General features: G+C 38.2%; 1 protein-coding gene across 2 annotated transcripts in view; it reads left to right on the top strand.

Moving 5' to 3' along the window:
• Positions 1 to 23,195, top strand: part of RAD50 (RAD50 double strand break repair protein) — a 92,126-nt gene that overhangs the window by 43,611 nt on the left and 25,320 nt on the right. For both annotated transcript variants that reach the window (XM_032156470.2, XM_032156471.2), the window contains exons 14-21: positions 4,725 to 4,914; positions 5,345 to 5,471; positions 6,225 to 6,418; positions 10,642 to 10,752; positions 11,144 to 11,236; positions 11,311 to 11,424; positions 18,066 to 18,193; positions 20,435 to 20,659. In XM_032156470.2, the coding sequence (XP_032012361.1) occupies positions 4,725 to 4,914; positions 5,345 to 5,471; positions 6,225 to 6,418; positions 10,642 to 10,752; positions 11,144 to 11,236; positions 11,311 to 11,424; positions 18,066 to 18,193; positions 20,435 to 20,659 (1,182 nt within the window). The remainder of the gene's footprint in view (positions 1 to 4,724; positions 4,915 to 5,344; positions 5,472 to 6,224; positions 6,419 to 10,641; positions 10,753 to 11,143; positions 11,237 to 11,310; positions 11,425 to 18,065; positions 18,194 to 20,434; positions 20,660 to 23,195) is intronic.

The following is a 23,195-nucleotide window of genomic DNA, read 5'->3' as shown; positions in this document are numbered from 1 at the left end:
TGCTGTTGTCTGGGAGCTCAGCTGGGGCTGTCAAAATAGGACATCTTCACATGGCCTCTGCATGTGTCTTAGGCTTTTGGCAGCATAGTGACTGGGTTACTAAACAGTGTCCCAAGAATAAGTATTCCATGAACAGGAAGTAGAAGCTACAAGTCCTTTGAGGCCTAGACCAAGAAACTGGCATGGTGACACTTCTTTTTCTATTGGTTAGAGTGGTCACAGAGACTCCCAAGATTCAGTGAGGGAGGATACTGTATGTCTTGATGGGAAGAGTGTCAAAGTACTTGTGGCTGACTTGAATCTGCCTAACCCTATATCTGCAGTAGCATCTGTGTGCCATTCTGGTTACCCAGAGACTAGGCAGCCACACATTTGTATATTCTATATTGTAACTTTGATAACTATTTGCTAAATGAGTGAGAACTGTAGTGTCTATTCTCGTTATTTATTGCCGTGTAACAAACCCCCTCAAATCTGTCTCACAGTGATTCGTTTTTCATGGTTTCATGGGATGACTGGGCTCGGCTAGGTTAGCCAGGTAAATGGCTGGTTACCGCACATTTTAAGAGAACCTGAAGCTAGAAAAGGCCTAGAGGAAGCACTAAAAATGCACCAAGATGCTGGCAGGGCTGCTAAATGAGGACACATGTGTGAGGAAACCATTTTCATAAAGAAACCAAAACTTGAAGACTTGAAGAGCAGGGAAATGATGAACCCCTGTTTGTTTAGCAAGCTCTAACAGAATGTCAGTGGGCCATTCTGGAAAACTGGAGAAGGATGAGTTTGGGACAAATGAGAGAGGAAGTCTTCTTCCCAATAGTAGGAAATAACATTATAAAACACTTTTTTTTAAGTTTAAATAAATCCACAAATGAAAGGTCAATAATAAATTAAGAGGACTTGATTGATTGATAGATAGGGTCTTGCTCCTGTCACCCAGGCTGGAGTGTAGTGGTGTGATTGATTATAGCTCACTGAAGCCTTGAACTCCTAAGCTCAAGCAGTTCTCCTACTTCAGCCTCCCAAAGTGGTAGGATTACAGGCATAAGCCACCATGCCCAACCAAGAGGACTTTTTTTTTTTTTTTAATATGGGAAAGCAATTGCCTAAGGGTGCAGTCAGGTTGATTTCAAATTCCAACTCTGCTGGGTGACCTTAGGGATGTTACTTAACCCATTTGGGCCTTAGTATCCCCCACGTAAAGTGAGGGGATTGGCTTACATGATCATTAAGCTTCCTTCCACCTCTGGTTAGGACACTACTTTCAGATATCCCCTGGGGTCACTTTCAGAGACATTGTGGAGGTCTATTTATGATAGTCACTTAGGTGGAAGGTTATTGGTGAAGAGGGGTAAAGTAACAAGATTAAATTTATCTGTGCGCCATTTGCTTTTTCACCTTTAGAATATGCCCTTGATGCCACCACTATCATGAGAACTGTCTATTCATGCACCCAATATAGGCAGTCTGCTGGAGTGCAGGTAATACAGCAGTAAACAAAATGGACAAAGTCCCTGCCCTCATGAAGTTTATATCCCAGTGGGGAGGAGATGGATGACAAATAAGTAAATATATAATACACCAGGGGATGATCAGGGGCATCGAGAAAAATACAGCTAGATAAGGGAATGGGGACTAGCTGAAGGGTGGTAGGAGGGGACTTGATGAAGGTGGCAGTGGAGTGGAAACTTGAGAGAAGTGAGGGAGTCAGCCATTTAGTTGTCCGGAGAAAGAATATTCTAGTCAGTACAAAATCTTTGAGACATATTTGACCTGAAGGCCAAAGGGAAAAGTTGTGGAAGATGAGCTCAGAGAGGTAGTAGGGAGCCATATCTTGCTTATCTTCTTTGTGGGAAATATTTTCATTTAAAGCCTCAAATTCGCCAGTACCTAATATAAAACTAACATCATGACTGAGATCTCAGCTGAAAATGTACCTGTTTATCATTTTGTCTAGTACTGACTCAGGTTCATTTATTATAGCACTTCATTTAACTACAAACTCAATTGGTATTTCTCCCACAGGTTTTTTTCAGTACCATATCTGTGTGAGCCTTTTTACACACAATCCCCTTGGAAAAGGAATGCTGTCCAAAAATAGGTGAATTGAGTTTCTGAAAAAACAGAAATCCAAAGAGTAAATTTCAGATGTCTGTCTATAAAAAATGATAGGCAGGCAAGGTAATGGATATATTAAATTACCTTTATTTAATCATTGTACATTGTGTACATATATCAGAACATCACATTGTACCCCATAAATGTTTACAATTTTGATTTATCTATTGAAAATGATTTTAAAAAACCTTGTGAATCATGAGAAAAATTAACTCTTGAAAATAAAAAATAAAATGTCATAAATTAAAAAGGAAAACAAACCCAGAGAACCCCTAATAGATCTCACTAGCCCATTCTCTAGGGAAGCTTCTCCGCTTTTTCTTAGAACACTTCTTTTTGAAAGAGACAGAGTTTCACTCTTATTGCCCAGGCTGGAGTGCAGTGGCACAATCTCGGCTCACTGCAACCTCCACCTCCCGGGTTTAAGCAGTTCTCTTGCCTCAGCTTCCCAAGTAGCTGGGATTACAGGTGCTCTTCACCACGCCCGACTAATTTTTTGTATTTTTTGTAGAGATGGGGTTTCACTATGTTGGCCAGGCTGATCTTGAACTCCTGACCTCAGGTGATTCACCAGCCTCAGCCTCCCAAAGTGCTGATATTACAGGTGTGAGCCGTCACACCCAGCCAGAACACTTCTTTTAACATCTTATGTAATCATCAAAAAAGAAGGCACCAAAATCTGGACCATATTGGTGAAAGATTTTGTGTGTGTGTATGAAAATGTAAAAATAGGGTTAAAATTGTATGTATACCTATAGTTCTTCACAGAGGTGTCCCCAGTTTAATAAATGCTTGGCCATCATTATTAGGCTGTCATAGCTGTGTCCCTTTTTAGATATTGGGCACATAATTTAAGGCCAACTACTGATGTGTGACAACAGTGTTCAAGAGGAAACATTGGCGTGGAATTACTCATAATCTGCATACCTTTGTATTTATTATGTGGAATAAGAATATCTCCTATTTCTGTGGTATAAAAAAACTATAGGTCTGACATGCACACTTATATTTATTGCGGCACTGTTCACAATAGCAAAGACTTGGAACCAACCCAAATGCCCATCAGTGATAGACTGGATAAAGAAAATGTGGCACATATACACCATGGAGTAACTATGCAGCCATATAAAAGGATGAGTTCACGTCCCTTGCAGGGACATGGATGAAGCTGGAAACCATCATTCTCAGCAAACTAACACAGGAGCAGAAAACCAAACACTGCATGTTCTCACTCATAAGTGGGAATTGAACAACGAGAGCACATGGACACAGGGAGGGGAACATCACACACACTGGGGCCTGTCGGCTGGTGGGGGGCTAAGGGAGGGATAGCATTAGGAGAAATACCTAATGTAGATGATGGGTTCATGGATGCAGCAAACCACCATGGCATGTGTATACCTATGTAACAAACCCACATGTTCTGCACATGTATCCCAGAACTTAAAGCATAAAAATAAATAATAAATTTTAAAAAACTATAGGTCTGTTGCCACAGGTCAGGTTGGCATTTCTTAGTCATAGTTTGCATTTTTAAAAAATCATTAAGCAATAGCCACTTGCGTTTCTGGTTATTCTTTAAGTTTATAATAAGACTCCTATTAGAGACCAGTTTAACTTATGCTACTGCTTTGTCATACTAATATAATTTTAAATAAGAATTTGGAATATTTCTGAAGTAAATTTTTTTAAAAAGATTAAATACATGTTACTGTTTCAGAGGCATCAGCAAAAATAGTTGTCAGTACCTGCCATGGAGGCGGTAATTCATTAGCTACAGTAGTGAGTACCAGTAAAATGGGTTGACATTTTGTACCTTAAACCCATGTAGCATTTCACTTAGTGGCTGGCTTCCTTCCTTTTTTTCCTGTAATTTAAAAAATTTTTATTTTGAAATGTTAGGATTATAGAAAAATTATAAAAATATTACAAATTATTCACATATATCCCTCATCCAGCTCCTCCTGATGTCAACAATTTATGTACTCTGTTATAATACAGTTATCAAAACCAGGATTAACATTGGTATAATGCTACTAAATTACAGACCATATCTAATTTAGCAGTTTTTCCATCAATGTCTTTTCTGTTTCAGGGTTCCATGCAGGATCCCACATAGCATCTAGTTGTTATTTCTCCTTAGGCTCCTGCAGTCTGTAACAATCTGTCTTTATCTTTCATGACCTTAACACTTTTGGTGAATATGACCAGTTCATTTGTAGAATATTTCTCAGTTTGACAAACACCACAATAATAATTATTGCAAGCAAGATCTGTCAGTGGATACTAAAATCAGTAGGCAGAAAGTTGAGAAGCAAGATATTTACATAGTCTCAACATTTCTCTCCTAAGATACTTATTAATTACAAAGACCAAAACAGTAACTTTACAGTGGAGAAACCTGGCTGACACCACCTAAGCCAAGTGAATAAGGATTAACATCATCAGTAATAAGACATATTGATATCATGATTCCATACCCACTGATATGATATCCTGAAAAGAACATGATGTCACTTCTGTGGTATTCTTCCTAAAAATATATAACCTCAGTCTAACTGTGAGAAACATCAGATACTTTATTTTTAATTGTGTTTTCTATTCAGGCAAAGCATAATTGATTTGAAGGAGAAGGAAATACCAGAATTAAGAAACAAACTGCAGAATGTCAATAGAGACATACAGCGCCTAAAGAACGACATAGAAGAACAAGAAACACTCTTGGGTACAATAATGCCTGAAGAAGAAAGTGCTAAAGTGTGCCTCACAGATGTTACAATTATGGAGAGGTTCCAGGTAAGTTTATTGTAGTTTAAGGCAGAATAAAACTTGTTCCATGGTGGCTTGAATTTGAAGTATGAGAGTTAAAAATAGTAGCTAGTATTCAGGTACAGGTTGTGTTTAGAATTTCCCATCCTGAATTTCAGATACCCTCAGGGAGCAACTGCTTAGTTTACATCCCTGGGTTTAAACTTTTTAATTCATAAATTTAAAAATTAAGACAGTTCTGTTTGTTTTTCATCTTTAGTCAGCTTCCTTTTGTTTACATCATTTGAACTGCTGATAATTAATTTCACTTTTATCCTATTAAACTTTGCTAAAATTGTATCTGGAAATAGTTTATAAGTTTAGACTTAAAAAATAAATGATAAGAGTAATTAATTTTTAAAGATTTTGAATAATGCAGTAAGTTTATTAAAGTAAATAATTTTATTATATTCTTAAGATGGAACTTAAAGATGTTGAAAGAAAAATTGCACAACAAGCAGCTAAGTTACAAGGAATAGACTTAGATCGAACTGTCCAACAAGTCAACCAGGAGAAACAAGAGAAACAGCACAAGTTAGACACAGGTAATACAGTCTGTGTCCTTCTGTACTCAAAGAGACTTCGACATTGCGAGCACATGCCTTTTACAGTCAATTTTATATCTGTTACATGGACAACGAAGTTCCTTCCAGTCCACAGTATATTCGCTCTTTTTTTCTGAAAAGCGTCACTTCTCTTTGTTCTCTTTGCACAACAGATTTTGAATAGTAGGAGAGTATCAGATAAGCTGTATTCTTTTTTCTTTTTTTTTTTTAAGATAGAGTTTTACTCATGTCGCCCAGGCTGGAGTGCAGTGGTGCAATCTCGGCTCACTGCAACCTCCGCCGCCCGGGTTCAAGTGATTCTCCTGCCTCACCCTCCTGAGTAGCTGGGGTTACAGGCACACATCACTACGCCCAGCTAATTTTTGTATTTTTTAGTAGAGATGGGGTTTCACTGTGTTTGTCAGGCTGATCTCGAACTCCTGACCTCAGGTGATCCACCTGCCTCAGCCTCCCAAAGTGCTGGGATTACAAGTGTGAGCCAGCGCGCCTGGCCATGAGCTGTATCCTTTCTCATTCATACCTGCCCTGTGAGCTTTCCCTGTGAGTGGCCAGCAGGGGACATCAAGCTGATTTGAGAGCTAGCAGGGTTCTCATTTTATTTTTGTTGCAGTGGGTGGGGCCCACAGAAACAGCATTTGTGGATTCCATAGACGGATAAAAATGGGAAGAATGATACAAATAGTATTTTCTATGCCCTTACATTAATTACTGTGATAATATGTTTTTGTGTAGTTTCTAGTAAGATTGAATTGAATCGTAAGCTTATACAAGACCAGCAGGAACAGATTCAGCATCTAAAAAGTACAACAAATGAGCTAAAATCTGAGAAACTTCAGATATCCACTAATTTGCAACGTCGTCAGCAACTAGAGGAGCAGTCTGTGGAATTATCCACTGAAGTTCAGTCTTTGTACAGAGAGATAAAGGTAAGAATATCCATACATGTTTTTTGTAAAATTATTTTAATTTATTCTTTTTTAATTTTTATTATTTTTTGAGATAGTCTCACTCTGTCGCCCAGGCTGGAGTGCAGTAGCACGATCTCGGCTCTCTGCAACCTCCATCACCTGGGTTGAAGCGATTCTTCTGCCTCAGCCTCCTGAGTAGCTGGGATTATAGGCGTGCACCACCATGCCTGGCTAATTTTTGTACTTTTAGTAGAGACAGGTTTTCGCCATTGGACATGCTGGTCTCAAACTCCTGAACTAAGGTGATCCGCCTGCCTTGGCCTCCCAAAGTGCTGGGATTACAGGTGTGAGCCACCATGCCCCGCCCTATTCTTCTTTTTTAGAGACAGAGTCTTCATCGGTCTCCCAAGCTGGAATGCAGTGGTACAGTCACAGCTCACTCACTGCAGCCTCAACCTCCTGAGCTCAAGCAATCCTCCTGCCTCAGCCTTTCAAGTAGATGGGACTACAGGCACACCTCACCACGCCTGGCTAATTTTTAAAATTTTTGTAGAGACAGGGTCTCACTATGTTGTTCAGGCTGGTCTCAAACTCTTGGCCTCAAGCAATGCAGCCTTGGCCTCCCAAAATTACAGGCATACATCACCTCACCCAGCCCGTGTTTCTTTAATATGAAATGCTCTTTCTTAGTGTAATGGCCAGAACTTTCAACACCTCGTCGCACTTATTCTAAAATTGACCACATAATTGGAAGTAAAACACTCTCAGCAAATGCAAAAGAACAGAAATCATAACAAACGGTCTCTCGGACCACAGTGCTATCAAATTAGAACTCAGGATTAAGAAACTCACTCAAAACCGCACAACTACAGGGAAACTGAACAACCTGCTCCCGAATGACTGCTGGTTAAATAACGAAATGAAGGCAGAAATAAAGATGTTCTTTGGGCCGGGCGCGGTGGCTCACGAGGTCAGAAGATCGAGACCACGGTGAAACCCCGTCTCTACTAAAAATACAAAAAATTAGCCAGGCGTGGTGGCGGGCGCCTGTAGTCCCAGCTACTCGGAGAGGCTGAGGCAGGAGAATGGCGTGAACCTGGGAGGCAGAGCTTGCAGTGAGCCGAGATCACGCCACTGCACTCCAACCTGGGTGACAAGAGCGAGACTCCGTCTCAAAAAAAAAAAAAAAAAAAAAGATGTTCTTTGAAACCAATGAGAACAAAGATAAAATGTACCAGAATCTCTGAGACACATTTAAAGCACTGTGTAGAGGGAAATTTATAGCACTAAATGCCCACAAGAGAAAGCAGGAAAGATCTAAATGTGACACCTTAACATAAAAATTAAAAGAACTAGGGAAGCAAGAGCAAACAAATTCAAAAGCTAGCAGAAGACAAGAAATAACTAAGATTAGAGCAGAACTGAAGGAGATACAGACACGAAAACCTTTCAAAAAAATCAATGAATCCAGGAACTGGTTTTTTAAAAAGATCAATAAAATAGACCGCTAGCAAGACTAATACAGAAGAAAAGAGAGAAGAATCAAATAGATGCAATAAAAAAGGATAAAGGGGATATCACCACCGATCCCACAGAAATACAAACTACCATCAGGGAATACTATAAACATCTCTACACAAATAAACTAGAAAATCTAGAATAAATGGATAAATTCCTGGATACATACACCCTCCCAAGTCTAATCCAGGAAGAAGTCAGATCTCCAAATGGACCAACAACAAGTTCTGAAATTGAGGCAGTAATTAATAGCCTGCCAACCAAAAAAAGTCCAGGACCAGACAGATTCACAGCCGAATTCTACCAGAGGTACAAAGAGGAGCTGGTACCATTCCCTCTGAAACTATTCCAAATAATAGGAAAAGAGGGAATCCTCCCTAACTCATTTTATAAGGCCAGCATCATCCTGATACCAAAACCTGGCAGAGACACAACAAAAAAAGAAAATTTCAGGCCAATATCCCTGGTGAACATCGATGCAAAAATCCTCAATAAAATACTGGCAAACCAAATCCAGCAGCACGTCAAAAAGCTTATCCACCACGATCAAGTCGGCTTTATTCCTGGGATGCAAGGCTGGTTCAACATATGCAAATCAATAAATGTAATCCATCACATGAACAGAACCAAAGACAAAAACCATATGATTATCCCAACAGATGGAGAAAAGGCCTTTGATAAAATTCAACACCGCTTCATGCTAAAAGCTCTCAGTAAACTAGATATCAATGGAACGTATTTCAAAATAATAAGAGCTATTTATGACAAACCTACAGCCAATATCATACTGAATGGGCAAAAACTGGAAGCATTCCCTTTGAAAACCAGCTATTATGAGTATCAAATGAAAATGGTATAATAATTCTTTGTGTGGTTCCTAAGTGATAGAACTCGTACTAATAAGTAAAGATTTCTGGAAGATAAGGAAGAACTGGCTGCCTGGTTAAGTAGTAAATGTTATTGGAGGTGGTCAGGTGATGGTTGGTTAATTCTGTATAAGGATTCCTGCTGGTACAGGAGGTTTGTCTTATCTGCAGATCCTTTATCTATGGCGGACAGTCTCAGTCATAGCACTCTTTCCATTTGATTCCAGATGTGGTTTCAGAATCCTTACCAATACAGTGAGCAGGCACTCAGTTGCCACTGGAATGCATTTGACATCCCTTATATAGATTAATCACATCTAAGACTCAACCAGTTAGAAACAATCTTACCTAGGTTTATATAATTATGCATACTCATTCAATAAGCACTAAGTGTATTACTGAATAATTACTATTAATTTTTATTTCTTAAATTTTAGATTACAAAATATCAGAGGTTCAGAATATAATATAAAATAGTACTTGCATCTGTATAATTTTTTACTGTTTATAAAGCACTTTGACATTGAACCATTCAGTGCCTCAGCACCCCTATTTAGATAATGAAATCTCTTTATAGAAAAAGAAATTGAGATTTACAAATGTCTCATGAGTGCCTAAGTTTATGCAGCTAATAGGAAGCAGAGTTGATTTTCTGATAGATCTTCTGACACTGAAGGCATTTGACTTCCTAACACACCATACCACTTCCCAGTATGATAAAATAGACCTATATTGAAGTAATTACTAAATAATTTTATCTACCTCTATAGATTGACTCAGTACTTCAGAATCTTAAAGTGCTTGAGGACCATTGTTTTGAACTGTGATTATCATATAACTATGTTGTAGATTTAGTGTTACAAGGCTAAATAATGGGGACTTCTATTTAGTAAAATAGTTTATTAATTGAAAGCCCCATTCCTTCCAGAATAGATGTGGAGACACCAACATTAGTTTAACATATGCTTTTATTACCATAAAATATCTGCATAGCCTTAGCAGGCTAAGCTTAATGACAGAAGTGTTTTTACCATCATATTTTCATCTTAAGGACAGAAGTGTTTTTACCATCATATTTTCATCTGAAAAAGAAAAGTCTGGCCGGGCGCGGTGGCTCACGCTTGTAATCCCAGCACTTTGGGAGGCCGAGGTCAGGCGATCAAGACTATCCTGACTAACACGGTGAAACCCCGTCTCTACTAAAAATACAAAAAATTAGCCGGGCGTGGTGGCAGGCGCCTGTAGTCCCAGCTACTCGGAGAGGCTGAGGCAGGAGAATGGCGTGAACCCGGGAGACGGAGCTTGCAGTGAGCCGAGATTGCGCCACTGCACTCCAGCCTGGGCGACAGAGCGAGACTCTGTCTCAAAAAAAAACAAACAAACAAACAAAAAAAAACAAAGAAAAAGAAAAGTCTGGACTGAATGAGCTTTCCTATTCTTTGATCATGCAGCAGTGACAGGGGCACCTATAAAATCATAAAGACTCATGCTTGAAGCCACACACTAATATAATTGGGAGCACATGGCCTAGATTAAGAATCAAATTAGTGGTTGATGCAGTATAGCATGCGTAGTGGTTAAGAGTGTGAACTCTGGAGCTGGACTGGGTTAAAATCTTGGCTGCTTCATTTATTGGCTGTTGTGACCCTGGACAAGTCATTCTCTGTGTCTGTTTGCTCATTTGAAATATAGGACTGAAAATGATGGTACTGTCTTCATAGGGTCATTGAAAGGAGCAAATGAGTTGACTTTTAGAGCCTGGCACATAGAAAGTGCTTTTATTAAGACTGTGAAGTCTGACACCTAAAGTAAGATAATGGAATATTATATAATACTTTATCTTTTTTATATTTTTAGGATGCTAAAGAGCAGGTAAGCCCTTTGGAAACAACATTGGAAAAGTTCCAGCAAGAAAAAGAAGAATTAATCAACAAAAAAAATACAAGCAACAAAATAGCACAGGATAAAGTAAGATTTCATTTATGTATTTACTTATCAAATATCTGTTTTAAACTTATGTTCATAGCACCATGTTGGACACTTATTTCACATGAAATTAAATAGCATAAGATAAATAGTATTTTCAGATTCATGGTATAATTTTGACATTAGAAATCCTTGATAGAACAAGGATTCGATGTAAATTATTTTGCTGCTTGATCTAAAATAGAAGTTAAGAATTGAGACTAATTAATCAATTCCTGTAGGTGAGAAAGGTACTTGTCTGCGATCATAAAATTCAGTAGTGGTGGAAACTGGAACCCAAGGTTCATAACTTCCCAGCCAGTGTTTTACTGTGCTCTCCTGTTACGTGCCCTTAAATACAACCAGTGTAAATTTAATGAATATTTTTCTACAGCTGAATGATATTAAAGAGAAGGTTAAAAATATTCATGGCTATATGAAAGACATTGAGAATTATATTCAAGATGGGAAAGACGACTATAAGAAGGTAATTTAAAACTTAAAATTATGTATTTGATTGTATTTTTATTTCATGTGCTGAAAGAATTTTCTTTTTTGTAGCAAAAAGAAACTGAACTTAATAAAGTAATAGCTCAACTAAGTGAATGCGAGAAACACAAAGAAAAGATAAATGAAGATAGGAGAATCATGAGACAAGATATTGATACACAGAAGGTAGGTCTGTTTTGCTTATGGTATCACTTACACCTATGACATTCTTTTCTATAGTTTTATTTTCAATAGAAGATCCATTGAATAGAAATGCAAAAAGGAAAGAGGCCAAGCGTGGTGGCTCACACCTGTAATCCCTGCACTTTGGGAGGCCGAGGCGGGTGGATCACTTGAGGCCAGGAGTTCAAGACCAGCCTGGCCAACACAGTGAAACCCTGTCTGTACTAAAAATACAAAAATTAGCTGGCTGTGGCAGCACGCACCTGTAGTCCCAGCTACCTGGGAAGCTGAGGCATGAGAATCACCTGAACCTGGGAGGCAGAGGTTGCAGTGAGCTGCGATTGCACCACTGCACTCTAGCCTGGGTGACAGAGTGAGACTCTGTCTCTAAAAAGAAATGCGAAAAGTAAAGAAAAATAATTCCAATAACATTCTTATTTCATTTATTTTTTATTTTTATTTTCAGGAAAAGACTCGTGGTAAAAGTTCGAACATAAAGGCATAAAACTAAAAGTGTTCCTCCCCTTCTCCTAATTCTCAGTCTTACTTCTACATGTCATTAACTGTTACACTTATTTGTTCTTAAGTTTTTTATTCATACACCAGCAGATAGATAGGTAAATTTAGGGGTGTGTGTGTGTGTGTGTGTGTGTGTATATATATATATTTACTTTTATGGATGGGGTCTTATCATATTATTCTGTACCTTTTTTCACTTAACATAATTTGATTTTACATATCAACTCAGATATATCACACTTTTTAATTATTATAAAATAGTCCGTTTTGTGTATATACCAGCACTTACTCAGACTGATTTCATTTCCTTATCACAAACTGTGTGACAGTGAACATCTTTAACATATGTCTGTATCTTTTCTTATTCTGACATATCCTTATGTAGCATAAATTCACAAAAGACGGATTAAGGTTTAATAATCTTGAAAGTTATCTGTAAGGAAAATATTTATATATTAAGTCATTTTCCAGTTGATTCCTGTATCATTTATTTTCTCTATTAAAGAAATTAATTTCTACAGTACAGTCAAAATCTTATCAAGAAGCCATCATCACATGCTTTATGCAAGCATGGTAGTTAATGCCTTTAAAAACTATACCATTTCTCTGTTCTTACTGTTTTAAACAAAATTTACTATTTGAATGCCTTAACCACTCGGTTATAAGTGGTTGCTAAAAATCATTTGGAAGATTAGTTACATTAGTTTTCTGCTGGGTCTCTTTCTGTAGCACCAAGAATTTCAAATATATGAAATATCAGTCAAAGGGAGAGCAAATCTCTGCCTGGCCTAATACATATTGAATAACTATAAATTTATGATGCATATATAACAAAATAATTGTCACTAGCTTTTATGTAGTTGCCTTTATAAAAATTACAATCTGTAAATTCGCATCAGCTCTCTGTATATATATACGAAATTGTTAAGATTAATGGTCTATGACCCCTTTTAAGGTGATGGTCTAAACTTAGTGGATCTGATGGTATTAGTTTACTTTGTAACCTTCCTTGTTCCAGAAATTATTTACTTAGTTATATACAATAGAGCAAAGATAATTGTATTTCAAATTAATGGGAAAACAAGGCAGTGTAGAAATAAGGGCAAGAAAGTAATGAAACCAGGAGAGAAGTGTATAAAAAGTATGCATGAAGTCTGATGTGCTTGCTAAAGATTCTAGTAGTCAAATAAAGAGAGGAGGCCAGGCGCAGTGACTCAAGCCTGTAATCCCAGCACTTTGGGAGGCCAAGGCAGACGGATCACCTGAGGTCAGGAGTTCAAGACTAGCCTGGCCAACATGGTAAAACCCCATCTCTACTGAAAATAGAAAAATTAGCCAGGTGTGGTGACACGCGCCTGTAATCCCAGCTACTCAGGAGGCTGAGGCAGGAGAATCGCTTGAACCTTGGAGGTAGAGATTGCAGTGAGCCGAGATCACGCCATTGCACTTCAGCCTGGGTGACAAGAATGAAACTCAGTCTCAAAAAAAAAAAAAACAAAAACCAAAAATGGCCGGGCGTGGTGGCTTACGCCTGTAATCCCAGCACTTTGGGAGGCCGAGGCGGGCAGATCACGAGGTCAGGAGATCGAGACCATCCTGGCTAACATGCCGAAACCCCATCTCTACTAAAAAATACAAAAAAATTAGCCAGGTGTGGTGGTGGGCGCTTGTAGTCCCAGCTACTCAGGAGGGTGAGGCAGGAGAATGGCGTGAACCTGGGAGGCGGAGCTTGCAGTGAGCCGAGATCGCACCACTGCACTCCAGCCTGGGTGACAGAGCCAGACTCTGTCTTAAAAAAAAAAAAAATAAGAGAGGAAGTCACAATTAGTCAAGATTCACATTGTGTCAATGCTAAAAGAAAACCAGTTTCCTGTACTGACTACAGGAAAATGTCTCTATTCATAGAAAGGAAGACATGTGTAGTCTTCAACAGACTTCACAGGGCTTTAAAAAAAATACAGTGTATCTCAGCATCATTATTCCTTGAGATAGCTATGTTCTGTAGAGGGTGGTATGATTGAAGCCTGAAGTAAATGTTAATGTTTAGAAAGCAAAGGTTCTTAGCTAGGGGCACCTGTAAATCATCTGAGTTTTTCCACTTCTAGGTATAGAACTAAGAAAATTGAAAACATATGTTCCCACAACAACTTGTACAAGAATGCTCATAGCAGCATTATTTGTAATAGTCAAAATATGGACACATCCAAATGGTCATCAACTGATGAGCAGATAAACAAAATGTGGTATAGTCATACAATGGAATATTATTCAGCCATAAAAAGGATACATGCTACAACATGAATGAGCCCTTGAAACATGCTAAGCAAAAGAAGCCAGTCACAAAAGGTCACATAATATACGATTCCACTTATAGTAAATGTACAGATTAGGTAAATCCAGTGACAGCAGATTAATGTTTCCGGGGGCTAGAGGTGAGGAAGGAATAGAGTGACTGCTATTGAATATGAGATTTCCTTTTGGGATGATCAAATGCTCTGGAATTGGATAGTGGTGATGGCTGTATAACCTTTGTAAATAAACTAAAACTATTAAACTAAAACGTTTAAATAGTGAATTTTGTGGAATATTAATTACATCTCAGTTTTTAAAAAATCACTTAGGTTATTAAAAATACATGTGTTGGCCGGGCACAGTGCTCATGCCTGTAATCCTAGCACTTTGGGAGGCCGAGGCGGGCAGATTGCTTGAGCCTGGGAGTTCCAGACTATCCTGGGCAATATGGCGAAACCCCATCTCTACAAAAAAATTAGCCAGGTGTGATGGTGCACACCTGTAGTCCCAGCTACTCAGGAGGCTGAGGTGGGAGGATTGCTTGAGCTGGGGAGTTCAAGGCTGCAGTGAGCCCTTACTACGCCACTACACTCCAGCCTGGGCAACAGAGCAAGACCCTGTCTCAAAAAAATATATATATGTCTATGTCTCCAATCCACACCAGTAAATCAGAATCTTGGGGGTTTGGGCAGAGATATGTGTGTTTTGTTGAAATTCCTTAGAGGTTCCAATATATCCCTTTAGCTGTCAATAACTGAGCCAGTACTGGAAGGACTGCATACCTTTCAGGCAGTCTTCTGAAGTGGTGTTATTCCCAGCCAGATTTTTGGTGGACATTGGACTGTAATCTGTTCAGCATGCCACTCTCTCACAGGTATCTAGAATGCAGCTAATTTTTATGTTTCCATAGGTGACCAGCTGCATGCATTAACTATCATCTGAGTTGGATGATTGGGGTTAATATTTAAGAGCTGAGGAGCCTCACAGTCACTTATTTACATACTGATTTAAGCCCTGCTAAATTTAGTCCACAGAATAAAATAATTTGGAAACTTAACTGCCTTTCTCAGTTTTCAGATGAAGGAATATGTGAAGAGAACTGTAGGTGACCTGACTTGCCCAAGGTCACAAAAAGTAGTAACAGGTAGAACTGGACCCTACACTATCAAATTTCTAGTAGAATGGAAAAACAGTTGTGGTATACTATAACTGCATCTGATTTTTTTTTCCCTTCCTTTCTCTAATACTTTATATTTTGTAGACTATAATTGGAATTCTCACTGCTTACAGTACAAAGGACAGATTTGACCCAAAAGGCATTTTATTAGCAATTATTGAGTCAGGCACTATACTGATTACATACACTCATTCCTTTCATCTTCACAATAATTCTTTTTTTGTTGTTGTTGTTAGATGGAGTCTTAGATGGAGGCTTGCTCTCTCACTGAGGCTGGGGTGCAGTGGCACAATCTCGGCTCACTGCAACCTTCGCCTCCCGGGTTCAAGTGATTCTCCTGCCTCAACCTGCCGAGTACCTGGGGCTACAGGCAAGCGCCACCAGGCCTGGCTAATTTTTGTATTTTTAGTAGAGGTGGGGTTTCACTATGTTGGCCAGGATGATCTCGAACTCCTGACCTCAAGTAATCCATCTGCCTTGGCCCCCCAAAGTGCTGGGATTACAGGTATGAGCCACTGTGCCTGGCCACACAATAGTTCTTTATGATAGATAGTATTATTATTGACCATGTTATAAGCAAACTGAGGTTCAGAGAATGTAAACTAATTTGCCCAAAGTTATCCAGTTTAAAAGTAATAACACTGTGATTTGAGCCTAGATATATCTGACTTCAAAGCATTATACTCTTGATGTGGTATATACTGTCTTTCAAAACTAGAAGAATAATGGAAGCTGACCTAAAAGAAATGCCTAGCTTTCTGGTAACCATGTAGGTAGACAGACCAGCAACAATATTTTGTGCCAAAAATCAATCTCATGTAAAAATGTGATAGCACTTTAAAGAGTCCTTTCATGCAGTCGTGAAAGCAAATTCAAATGTTCTGGGATATTAGATGAAAGTAAGCAGTAGCACATTCCCTTGTTCCTAATAAGGAACAACAAGCATAGTACCCCATAGTAGAACCTTGGTAAGTCACAGCAACTACAGTGGTACATTAGATTGCTTTAGCAACAAAGGACATTTATAACCATGTCATTTTAGTCACCTTTAACTGCCTATAATAATGCCTTTAGTAGATATGTATTCAGTTGTCTCAATATCTCTGGGGGGGAATTGGTTCCAGGACCCCCGATACAACAGATACCGAAATCTAGGATGCTCAAGTCCCTTATATAAAATGGCATATCTAGTGTTGCATATAGCCTATCCATATCCTCTGATATACTTTAATCTCTAGATTGCTTTTGATATTAATATGTAAATGATATGTAGTTTTTATATTGTATTATTTTAAGTTTGTATTTTTTTATTGTACTATTACTTTTTTTTCCCCCAATATTTTTGATCCATGGTTAGTTGAATCCATAGATGTGGACCCTGTGGATAAATTCTATGTTTATATTATTTCCAGGAAAAATTAAAGTAGCCTTACTTTCTGACTGTTAAAAAAGAAAAAAAAAACTCTAAAAATAGTCACACATAGATGGGCAGGATTGGATATGAACATTAAGCATGTGAGAGAAATCCTTGATTTCCCTCTCTGATCTACCAGTCCCTGGCCTTTACTGTTGGAGCAAGATATTGCCCCAGGTCTGTCCATCTCTCTCACTTCCCATGTCACTGAGTTTAGCTTAGCTGCAAGTGCTATTGCAGGAGGGTCCCAGCTCCCTGTTTGAGAAATCCTTACTCCAAACTCAGGATAAGTTTTCTACACACATGATTTGTGGGCCAAATCACCCTTCTTTCTGCAGGAAATTTTTTTTTTTCTAAATTCCGAAGAATCAACTTACAAACTGTTTTCTAATGATTGTCTCTTGACAACATAGTTCATTTTAATCACCAGGAAAACCACTGAAATAATTTTGTTGTTGCTGCTGCTAAGTGTGATTGAGTCTCTTTTGAAGGACAAAATTACTCAACAAGAACAGCCAATTTTTTAAAATTTCATTTCAGTGGCTAAGAAAGTACCAAGTTCATAGATATATGCTACTATTGTGGCACTTCTTACTGCCTTGAGTGATTATTATTTGTCAACCTAAAGGTAGAAGTTGTAGGTAACATATACCTAACAGGTTCTGATGGTCTTGGTACATGTTGGGAGACAGAACTAGGAAGAAAAAGTTGGGGAAGACTTCAGTAGTAGTATTGATCTCTTATAATCTTTTAGGTCAGTGGCCTTTATCATGGGGTTCCTATGCAAAATGATCCACTGGGGATGTAGATATTAAAATATCTAGTTATATTTTTAATTTCACCATTTAAAATGTCTGTTTTGTATGTCTTTAAGTGAACAACATTTCATAGCATTTTTACTAAGTATTTTAATACTTTATAAGTAAATAAGTACACAGATATATGCTCAAATCATTATGAGACTCCCCATCAAACAGTAGACCTGGTTTTTAGATTATGGTTGTGAAAGAACAGTAAAAGCTGCGCTACAGGAGGTATTACACTTGTGACTGTGGATGGGGATGGACCATCCAGATTGCCCCAGACCTGTAGATTCCTTCACACTGGCTTATTCTCCCTCTGTTGAATTTCGTATGATTCTAAGTAAGACAGAAATGGCACTTGCTGTCACCAGTTGCCTGTTACGGATTTCATGTTAGTAACTTGGTTATTTTTGTTAACTAATTTAATGTTTACCTTTAGATACAAGAAAGGTGGCTACAAGATAACCTTACTTTAAGAAAAAGAAATGAGGAACTAAAAGAAGTTGAAGAAGAAAGAAAACAACATTTGAAGGAAATGGGTCAAATGCAGGTTTTGCAAATGAAAAGGTATGCTTTTACAATAATCTTTGATTTAAATAAACATCTTTATTACTGAAATGTGAAGAATATTAAATACCTGTTTTAAAAGAATTTTAGCCTTAGCCTGGTATCCTTTGAGAGTTACTAGAAGGTGAACAGTGTTTTGATACAATTATATTTCATGGCATTAAGAACTTTATTACTGAAGAAGTGATATAGAATTGGTAATCACACTGTAGTGATGGGCCTTAGTTATTCAGTATTGAACATGCTTAGTCCCCATACATCTGCTAGCCTGCTGCACAGAATAGTGGTACTAAGCATAAAGAATATGGAGCTGTGGACCTTGCCTGGGTCAGAGCTTGTACAGTCTATAATATTGTCAATGGAGTTGTTGCCAGAGTGATTTATCCACAGAGATTCATTCTAGATTTTCTCATTTGTAATTATGTGTCCACCAGAGCATTTCTTTTGAAAGATGAGCCTCGGGCCGGGCGCAGTGGCTCACGCTTGTAATCGCAGCACTTTGGGAGGCCGAGGCGGGCAGATCACGAGGTCAGGAGATCGAGACCACGGTGAAACCCCGTCTCTCCTAAAAATACAAAAAATTCGCCGGTTGTGGTGGCGGGCGCCTGTAGTCCCAGCTACTCGGAGAGGCTGAGGCAGGAGAATGGCGTGAACCTGGGAGGCGGATCTTGCAGTGAGCCGAGATTGCGCCACTGCACTCCAGCCTGGGCGACAGAGCAAGACTCCGTCTCAAAAAGAAAAAAAAGAAAGATGAGCCTCATTCTTCCTTTATCTGGTCTTATTGTTACTTATTGTAGTTGCTACCTTCCTGGTACAGCAGAAAAGATTTTATTCCCACCTTGACTGCCTTAGAGTTGCCTTAGGAATTCTATAAGAACCTTGTTGATGCTAAGGCACTAGACTGGTATAAAAGGTTGTACTAGGCAAATACTTAGATTGTCAACCACTTCAGCTGGTTAAATCCAGGCCTCTCATTTATTAAACCCTTCCTTGTAGAGTTTTCATGTCTTCTTGAATTTATACAGAAATCTGAATGAAAAAAATGCCCAGGCTTTTCTAAAGGATATAGTAAAGTGAATTTTAACTTAATTTATAAAGCCTAACAAATGGTTAATCCTGTGTTATGGTTCAGTACTCTTAGCTATTTAAAACCTCTTTTCTATATCAGGGAAATCAGATTTTTAACTAGAAGAGCTTATCATCTTCACAGTCTTCATTTTCTTATGCATTATACACATTTAGACCCAGAAAAATCACAGAGGAAATTATGATGAAAGCCAAGAATGTGACCTTAATATCCTAGTTCCCAAGCCTCAGTTCTTTTACACTATACTCTCCATGGCAAGTTGGAAAAGTAATGCTTCTAGAAGAAATTTTGAAATAAAATCATATATTCTTATCTACTAAAGACCAAAACCAGATATTTAAAAAATTTCTTCTGTAATTGGTACCTAACAGTACTTTTTACATTCATTCACATTATTAAGTACAACTGTTTTTCAAACCTTTCTTCAACCAGGACATAACAGAAATGCCAACAAGACATGTAATCCAGTCGACTCTGTAAGGATGCCCATAAGCTTGAGAGTAGTGCCTGACACATAAGAGGATGCTTAATAAGTGATAATAAATAAATGAAGATTTTTAAAGCATACGTTGAAATTTGTATAATCTGCCAGATTTTCAGAAAAGTTTGAATATTTTACTTATTTTGGTCATTATTATGGTTTTTACACTTGTGCAAGAGAAATTTTGTTTTCATGGAGGAATCTAAATTTTTAATAAGTATTACTGCAGAAAATTAATATATGATTTAATTCGTATTGTGCCTTTGACATGAGCAAAATGATGAAGCCTGTTATCCATAACTTCTTAGTGTTGATAATTGTGCATGCTCAGTTCACAATCAGAAGTTTGTGAATTTGTAATATTAATCACCAGAGTGCTTTACTTAGAGTCTAAAGGCCAGGAACTTTATCAGTGATCACATGCTATGAGGGTTCTCTAACACACAAAATTAGCTGTTTAGCAACCTATGTGGGGCAGAGATATGGAAGGAAGAGAGGGTTTTTTTTTTTTAGTACCAAAGCCCTAAATAATAAGCAAGAAGAGACTCTGTTACAATATACTGATTGCTAAGGAGAATGATACTTAACCTATGTAAAGAAATCTATGACTTTTCCACTTCAGGTTGTTAAAAGCTAAAAAATGGTCCTCATTTGTCATTTTTCTTTTTTACAGTGAACATCAGAAGTTGGAAGAGAACATAGAAAATATAAAAAGAAATCATAATTTGGCATTAGGGCGACAGAAAGGTTATGAAGAAGAAATTATTCATTTTAAGAAAGAACTTCGAGAACCACAATTTCGGGATGCTGAGGAAAAGTATAGAGAAATGATGATTGTTATGAGGACAACAGAACTTGTGAACAAGGATCTGGATATTTATTATAAGACTCTTGACCAGTAAGTACTAGACTGGGGATTTTCTTATTGCGGTGAATATTAACTAACATATTTTAGTAATCTTTTCTCTCATTTTTTTCTTTTTCTTTTTTTTTTTTTCGAGACAGAGTTTCACTCTTGTTTCCCAGGCTGGAGTGCAATGGCACGATCTCAGCTCACTGCAACCTCTGCCTCCCGGGTTCAAATGATTCTCCTGCCTCATCCTCCCAAATAGCTGGGATTACAGGTGGATGCCACCACGCTGGGCTAATCTTGTATTTTTAGTAGAGACGGGGTTTCTCCACGTAGGTCAGGCTGGTCTCGAACTCCTGACCTGAGGTGATCCACCCGCCTTGGCCTCCCAAAGTGCTGAGATTACAGGCATGGGCCACTGCGCCCAGCCCCTCATTTTTTTTTTTTTTTTTATTATTATTATACTTTAAGTTTTAGGGTACATGTGCCCAAAGTGCAGGTTTGTTACATATGTATCCATGTGCCATGTTGGTGTGCTGCCCCCATTAACTCGTCATTTAGCATTAGGTATATCTCCTAATGCTGTCCCTGCCCCCTCCCCCCACCCCATAACAGTCCGCGGAGTGTGATGTTCCCCTTCCTGTGTCCATGTGTTCTCATTGTTCAATTCCCACCTATGAGTGAGAACATGCGGTGTTTGGTTTTTTGTCCTTGCAATAGTTTACTGAGAATGATGTTTTCCAGTTTCATCCATGTCCCTACAAAGGACATGAACTCATCATTTTTTATGGCTGCATAGTATTCCATGGTGTATATGTGCCACATTTTCTTAATCCAGTCTATCGTTGTTGGACATTTGGGTTGGTTCCAAGTCTTTGCTATTGTGAATAGTGCCGCAATAAAAATACGTGTGCATGTGTCTTTATAGCAGCATGATTTATAGTCCTTTGGGTATATACCCAGTAATGGGATGGCTGGGTCAAATGGTATTTCTAGTTCTAGATCCCTGAGGAATCGCCACACTGACTTCCACAATGGTTTGTATACCATGGAATGGAAAATATATGTATGTATGTATGTAAACACACACTAGCTTAAGTTATGAAGTTAAGATATAAAGCATATTAATATCTAGGAGTATTCATGATACTACCTCCCTCTAACCAATCTACCATTATCACTGATTCGCATCCACTTAGATGTTCCCTTCTTATCTCAACCTTCTGTCATCCCCATTCCCTGTAACTAGTAACAAAGATTTTTACTTTCTCTGCTTTTTTAAAAAACAGTTTTATCATATATATGTCATATTTTGAGCTTTTTAAAAATGATATGATATTCTAGGATTTGCTCTTTTATTTGGATTTGCTTTTGTTTATCCATGTTGTTTATGGCCATAGTTGATTCATTTTCACTGATGTATGTAATCTACTATGGGAATAGACCACAATGTATCCATTCTCCTACAGATGGACATTTGGGGTTTTTTTCCAGGTCTTGTCATGTCTTCTGGAGGAAAGGTATAAGGTTATATTTGTGGGAGTGCATTGCGGACTATGCTCAATTTTACAAAATAATGTTGTTTTCCAGAAATGACTTTACTGATTTATACCACTAGCAGTATATAAGGGTTTCTTTGATGGATCCTCTGACATTGGTTTTATAAATTTCTTAATGTTTGCCAACCTCATAGGTTTAAAATGATGAATCATTGTTTATACATTATTAGTCTTGTCTTTGTGTGTGTTTTGGGACAGAGTCTCTCGTTTTCACCCAGGCTAGAGTGCAATGGTGCAATCATAGTTCAGTGTAACCTCAAACTCCTGGGCTCAAGCAATCCTCCCACTTCGGCCTCCCAAAGTGCTGGGGTCACAGGTGTGAGGCATTGTTCCTGGCCCTGTTGGTCTTTTCTTATTGATTTAAATGTGTTCTTTATCTCTTCTGCATTTCAATTCCTTTTCAGTTATATGTTTTACAAATGTCTTTTCAAACATTATGCTTATCTTTTATACTTAGTATCTTTTGATGACACTGGATTTGATTTTGAGTTAGTTGAATTTAGCAGCCTTTTCTGGTTAGCTCTTTGTGTGTCTTGTTAAGAAATCCTTCCCTACTCCTTTCTCTCTCTCTCTCTCTCTCTCTCTCTCTATATTTTTTTTTTTTTTCTTTTTTTTTTTTTTTTTTTTTTTGAGACGGGATCTCACTCAGTCACCCAGGCTGGAGTGCAATGGCACGATCTCCGCTCACTGCAAGCTCTGCCTCCCAGGTTCACGCCATTCTCCTGCGTCAGCCTCCTGAGTAGCTGGGACTAGAGGCACCCGCCACTATGCCCGGCTAATTTTATTGCATTTTTAGTAGAGATGGGGTTTCACTGTGTTAGCCAGGATGGTCTCGTTCTCCTGACCTCGTGATCCGCCTGTATCGGCCTCCCAAAGTGCTGGGATTACAGGCGTGAGCTACCGCGCCTACTTCTATATTTTTGTCTAGAAGTTTTAAATTTTGCCTTTCACATGTAAGTACATTTAAGTATTTAAGTTGAATTTTTTCTGTTTTGAATAACTGGTTGTCTTGGCTCTATTTATTG

This window comes from Hylobates moloch, unplaced genomic scaffold (genome assembly GCF_009828535.3).
Source record: "Hylobates moloch isolate HMO894 unplaced genomic scaffold, HMol_V3 SCAFFOLD_6, whole genome shotgun sequence".
NCBI classification, from domain to species: domain Eukaryota; kingdom Metazoa; phylum Chordata; class Mammalia; order Primates; family Hylobatidae; genus Hylobates; species Hylobates moloch.
This window is presented reverse-complemented; position numbering and strand designations above follow the sequence as displayed.